Raw genomic sequence first — 6455 nt, 5'->3', positions numbered from 1 at the left:
CACTTGATTCTCCAACGCATACCACACACCCAACGCCAACTTCACGCCTAGGCCACTCTTGCTATATGTGCTCATGAGGTTTCTCCTAACCTCAAAACAACCTAGCCATCGCATGCCTTTATTGCATAGGCCTTGCCTTGCCCTCCTTATGCGATCAACTTCCAATTACCTTGGCCAACGCCTTATCCCTTGCCTTGGCTAACCTCACCATGCGTTCACCATGGCCTTTCCAAGCACAAAAGCCATTGCCTGGTGTTTTGGTCGCAAGCTTCACACCAATGTCTTCATCAGCGTATAGCCATTTCAATGCTTAGCTTAACCTCAATGGCATTTCATAGCTCACCAGCCTCATCCCATAGCTTCTAGGCTTATGCATAGCCTTGGCATCGCATAGCCTACCAGCCTCACGCCTCAACGCTCAGCTCACAACCGTACGCATGACGCTCGCCCAGCGCCTTGCAGGAAATCGAGCACTTCCTCGCTCGCACATGTCCTTTACTCGATGCACGATAGACTTTACCCAATGCACGATGGCCATTACTTGATGCACGATGGCCATTACTCGATGCACGATGGCCATTACTCGATGCACGATGGCATTTACTCGATGGAAAACTCGATGCCTAATCCCTTCCTCGCTCACACATACTTGATGCACGATACCTCGCTTATGCATACTCGATGCACGATCCTTTCCTCGCTCATGAATGGCTTTTACTCAATGCTCACCTAGTGTTTACTTGATGCTTGCTTAGTGCTTACTCAATGCTTGCCTAGTGTTTACTCGATGTTTGGCTAGTGTTTACTCGATGCTTGGCCACCATTTTCATGGCCAACACTTAGCCAAAATTTCTTCTTGCTAGGCTAACTTATAAACACCCGAGAGTCAAGTCTCCAATACTTAAGCATTTTCCTTCTTCATTTCCTTATCCTTTACCCATTTCCCTACAACTCCACATTAACTTAAATATTAAACCCCTCATTTTACTAATCTCAACAATAAACATATTTAAATAGGGAAAGTAGGGTTTGGGTTTCACATCATTCTTTTGGCCAGTTGCTCTTAAAAGAGCTAATGAGAGAAAGTACGAGAGAAAGATATATTGAGTATTGGTCGGTGTGTTATGGTGTGATTTGAGAGAAAGAAACACTAAGTATTTATATTGAATTTTTAGATCTAGATATTTAATATATAATTAATGAGTTTTGTTAAACATTTTTCCATACAACCTTAACAAATATGTTTTTCTCTAATTTAATAAAGAAAACCTCTTTTAATTTTCTTTCTCATGTATAAGTTAAAACTCATAAAAAAATATTAAAAATGTAAAAACATAATACTCCCCCAACTTTAACCACTGTTATTATATTTTAACATTTACCATTAATTATAGAATTTTTTTAACTTTGAAATGAGATAGGAAATTTGAGATGTTTTTTCTTTTATCAAATTTAGTGTGGAAATTCCAACCAGAGTTTAGTACATCAAGAGTTTACATTTGTATAAGTTAAGGAGCAAGAGGTCTATGGTTCAAATCTCCTCACCCCACTACAAATTCCTCTTTTCCACACTTTCAAAATGCAATTTAACACGTGCTTATATTGTTCTTGAATTTTCTTAAAGAGAGCGAGATACTTGTGAGGATAACCTATTTGTTATCGAGGTTTAAAAACTTTAGTTCTATTTTCATAGTTGGTAAAGAATTAAAAATGAGTTAAAATACCATTTGGGTCCCTAATACTTTGAAATTTGTTTAATTCTAGCCCATGTACTTTCAATTGTCCAGTTCAGTGACTCCGATGTTAGTTTATCATTGACTTTTTAAATAATTTTTTTCGTTATTTAATAGCATTTTTACTACAAATTTTGAAAATATATTCCTATATCATATTAACTTTCATTAAACTATTATTATTATTTATTTAATTTTGGTAAAAATTAACTTTGGATGATTAAATTTAAGATTTATTATAAATATAAGGACTAAAAATGAACAATTAAAAATACATTGTCTAAAAATAGAATAAACTTCAAAATATAAAGACTAAAATAGTATTTTAACTTTAAACATATGTGTTTAAGAAACGTGAAAAAACTATTTTTTAAAAACAAAGGACAAAAACGAAACCAAAAGAAAAACAAAAAATTGATTAAATAAAAAGTCATGCATGTACAATTTATACCTTCCCGGTATAGAGATTAACTCCGACCTTATACTAATACCACTTAGTGAAGTTTATTTTGGCAAGTCATGTATTTACATTTGCTTAGTCCAACCTATAAGGTCTTTTGCCTGAATATGATGACGTGCTGCTATCTGATTGGCTGCTTGAGCTCTCAAGCCATGCTCCCCAATGCTCTTGATGTACACTATTTATCATTTCCTGTTTTACGAATTAAAAATCAATCAAATTCATTATTCTTTTATTAAAAAAATGGATTAATTTCAAATATAAAAAAATAACTAAAATATTTACAAATATAATAAAATTTTATTAAACTGCGATAAACTATTATCTGTATTTATTTGTGTCATGATAGACAGAGATGGTAATCTATCACGATCTATTGCAGATAAAGGATGATATTTTTTATCATTGACAAACATTTTTTTAAAAAAAAAAATTATTTATATTCCAAATTTTGATGGATTCGATCTTAATTCTTCCAAATATTGGACTATTATTGTTAAAATTCTAGCCAAAATTTGAAGTTTGCATTGTTAATTAAGATTTGAAGAACAAAATATTAGCTAACACATTTAATTCTCAAGACATAAAATTATCAACAAAATCATCAAACAATTGTTAAAAAGATAAAATTTATACCTCGCATTTAAAATTTTTGTTTTCATTAGTTATTTTCAAATTCAATTTCATCTTCTCTATTGAAATTTTCTTTCTTTTGTCCAATCAAGTCTTTACTAATTACTATTATAAAATGTTAGTATTTATTGACAATTATTCATTTTATTAAATTAGTAGAAAATACAATAATTTTAATATAATTAAATCGCGTTCATGCATACAATAATAAAATAAAATAAAAAAAGTTTCTAGTCAATCTAAATCAACAATAACTAAGTATTGCCATCTCAGAGGAGACGAAAAAAGAACAATTACTAGATGGTTGAATCCTTAGCCTACGATTCTTGAAGAAGAAAAAAGAAAATAATCTTATTAATAAAGCCAATATACTAATAATTAAGAGTCTAGATTAAATTACTAAAAAAAGTAATACTTAGGTATAATCTAGATCTCATACTCTCCTTTTCTATACAGAATTAACAGGTGTCAAATTTTAATTGCGTACAGCAAAAGTGTCCCAACCCAAGTTACACCTAAATATTTTCCTATAAAAAATAGGACTTTTGTTTTCCACTCTTATAAGCTTTTGTATACCAAAAAAAAAACATACACATTGTCGAACTCCAAATTTTGGTTATTTTGTTTATGATTTTTTCTATAACTTTACTCCCAAATTTACTTTTTGTATATATTAAATTTGGTCACGTAAACAACACATAAACAAACACAAACTTTTTGATAGATGAACTTAACAACAAAAGTCTCACAGAGTTGTTTTGAAACTCCAAAGGTTAAAATGAAACTTTTGAAAGTTTGGAATATAATTGAAACCAACTTTAGTTTTTTTTTATATATAATTTAATAAATTTCAACATTAATGCTAATAATTTAAAAAACACTTTTGGTCTCTTAACTTTCATGAAAGTTATAACAATTTGGCCTCTAAATTTTGATTTATAACAATTTAGTTCTTGTAATTTCAAGTTTGCAATACTTTAGTCCTTAAACTTTAATATGTAACAATTTAGTTCTTGTACTTTCAAATTTCAAATTTGTAACAATTTAATTCTTATACTTTCAAATTTGTAACAATTAAGTCCTAACATAAAAAAATATATATATCAAAATTAGATATCAATTTTTATGTTTTTATGATGTAGAATTTGTATTTTATAAAAGTATGGTGTCTCTAATTAGTTTATTAGTTTATTTATATATGAAATCTCATTAAATCTTAACACTAATTTCTACTCTAAGGACTAAATCATTACAAATTTTAAAATTCATGGACTAAATTGTTATAATAATGAAAGTATATGAACTAAATCGTTACAAACTAAAATTTAGAGATTAAATTGTTACTTGTGTGAAAATTTAGGGACTAAAAGGTGTTTTTATCCTAGGCTAAGAAAAAAAATCATATAAAAAGAGTTGAAATTAAAGAAAATGAGGAAATAAACTAATTAGCAAAATTTGAACACCATCAATGGCGGGAAGAAGAAGAAAAACAAAGTTACCTGAGAAATCTGGCTTGCATATGGCGATGAACATGTACTGCTGCCGCAGAACGACCGAAATCCCATACTCTCCTCCGCCATTGTTCTCAACCGATTAAGTTCCGGCAGCACCACCTTCCCAAGATCCGGTCGATCTCTCTTCCTCATCTCTGCACACTTAATCGAAAGCTTCGCAAACTTCAACGCGTCTTCAACCGGCCAGTCCTTCACATCCGGATCAAGCATCTCTGCAAATTTCCCCTTCTCAATCGCTCTTTCGACGGCGTGCGCTAGTCCGATCGGTGGCCTGGCTGTGATTATTTGCAGAAGCATCACGCCCAATGAGTAAATGTCTGATTTAATCCCTAGCAATCCTGTTTGCTGATACTCTGGATCGATGTAGAAGAATGTCCCTGCCGTCGCCGTCATCCGATACTGAGTCACTGAATCGGCCACTGACGGAGGAACCAGCCTCGCCAGTCCGACGTCGCTGATTTTGCTCACGTAGTTCCGATCTAGCAAAATGTTCCCCGGTTTCAGATCGCGGTGTACGATCGGCTCTGGTCTTGTTTGGTGCAGGAAGAGAAGTCCAGTCGCGATCTCCGCCGCGATTCGGAATCGTAACTGCCATGAAAGAACTGGATCGTTGGCTTTTCGGAAGAGACAATCTTCTAAGCTTCCGTTCGCCATGAATTCGTAAACTAAACAACCGTTTTCAGGACAGGCTCCGAGAAGAAGAACCATGTTTGGATGTCGAATACAGCTTAGAACTTCAACCTCTTGTTGAAATTGTGATCGTCCGTGAGCGGCATCTGGTCGGAGAACTTTGATCGCCACCGGCGTGTGGTCCAGTTCTCCACGGAAGACTGGACCGTAACCGCCTTCACCGATCTTCAGAGCATCGGAGAAGCCTTTCGTGGCGGTTTCAATTTCCTCGATTGTGTACTTTCTGTAACCGATTTGTCCATGGCCAAATCCTGAAAATGAAAGTGTTCTTTCCGTTTCTTGTGCTTCCATGTTCGCCATTTTCTCCGCATTTGCTCTTTTCTTCGCCTCGAGTGCTGCGATCTTTTGTGCGGCTTCAGCTGCCTCCATCGCTGCTTTACATTTCATCTTCTCCTTCTCCGCCATTGCTAATGCTGCTTCCTCCGCCATTCTCGCCTCTTCTAACCTCTGCTCTTCTTCAACTTTCCAACGATGAAGCTCCATCGCCTATAAATAAATCGGTTTTCAGTCAAAATTATAGATCTAAGAGGAACAGTTTTGAGGTTTCGTAAATGGCGGAAAGAAATTAAACCTTCTGCTTAGCATTTAGGGCTTCTTTGCAGGCTGTACTGTACATATCCATGGTTTGTTTGAGCTCCAATTTCAGCCTTCTCATCTCAGCTTCAACATCATCCTTATGAATTGAAAAAATCATTACAGATTAAAAACAAAGTCATTACAGATTAAAAAAAAATTGAAAGCGGAGAAAGAGGAAGAACACCTGAGCGTGCGAATTGGATGGCCAAGAGAATGTTTCACTTTGTAAAGAGCAAAAGGACATATCCTGAGGGTAAGAAGAGGCATTGTTGTTGTTGCTGTTGCTGTTACGATTATAATTATCATGAGTATTATTAATGGATTTGTTGGCTCCTCCTCCCATTTCTAGCATAGGCGAAGGCGGACCGGGGCTGTAAACTTCGAACTCAGAGGCGTTAGAAAGGCGATACGAGTCGGTGCCGGTGCCGGAGGTCCACGCCCCTTGGTAGCAATGGTCCACGCTCTGCCTCCCGCCGCTGCTGACGAACGATATGTCGGAATCTACCATGAATGGTTCCATCACTTTGCTCATTGAAGCCCTTGAACCTGGCCTTGTAAATGGCGACCTGCCCACCCCACCCAAAAACATTTTATTAAAACACAAAATTCACCGAAATACACGTGATTGGACGTTTAGATGAACTACGAGCTACCCCTTCATCTATTATTATTTTTATTTAGTATATTATATATCTACTAAATAAATAAATAAATTATTTGATGACTGGTTAAATAATGAATGAAAATAGTAGATACTAATTTAGTGTTAGAAAAATTTTCCTATTACAAGGATTTTATGGATCTAGTTGATTATGTTGAGACACTTTTGACTTAATTTAATTAGTTAAG

General features: G+C 34.6%; 1 protein-coding gene across 1 annotated transcript; it reads right to left on the bottom strand.

Annotated features, from left to right (window-relative positions):
* Nucleotides 1-2131: 2131 nt before the first annotated feature.
* On the bottom strand, nucleotides 2132-6249 carry LOC120079208 (U-box domain-containing protein 51-like). Its single transcript, XM_090310406.1, has 4 exons — nucleotides 5791-6249; nucleotides 5602-5703; nucleotides 4326-5516; nucleotides 2132-2385 (listed from the first exon to the last, which is right to left on the bottom strand). The coding sequence occupies exons 1-4, from the start codon at nucleotides 6193-6195 to the stop codon at nucleotides 2269-2271; spliced, it is 1815 nt and encodes a 604-aa protein (XP_090166532.1). The 5' UTR covers nucleotides 6196-6249; the 3' UTR covers nucleotides 2132-2268.
* Between the last annotated feature and the right edge of the window lie 206 nt (nucleotides 6250-6455).

The sequence above is a fragment of the Benincasa hispida genome, unplaced genomic scaffold (genome assembly GCF_027475165.1).
Source record: "Benincasa hispida cultivar pf3 unplaced genomic scaffold, pf3_genome.v1.1 HicScf958, whole genome shotgun sequence".
NCBI classification, from domain to species: domain Eukaryota; kingdom Viridiplantae; phylum Streptophyta; class Magnoliopsida; order Cucurbitales; family Cucurbitaceae; genus Benincasa; species Benincasa hispida.
This window is presented reverse-complemented; position numbering and strand designations above follow the sequence as displayed.

Bases quoted from the DNA above. Each gene is read 5' to 3' on its own strand.
- LOC120079208 (XM_090310406.1), bottom strand. From the start codon at position 6,195: ATGTTTTTGGGTGGGGTGGGCAGGTCGCCATTTACAAGGCCAGGTTCA. The intron at 5,704-5,790 runs GTGTTCTTCCTC...TCAATTCATAAG, and splicing joins CATCCAATTCGCACGCTCAG to GATGATGTTGAAGCTGAGAT. The intron at 5,517-5,601 runs GTTTAATTTCTT...ATTTATTTATAG, and splicing joins CCCTAAATGCTAAGCAGAAG to GCGATGGAGCTTCATCGTTG.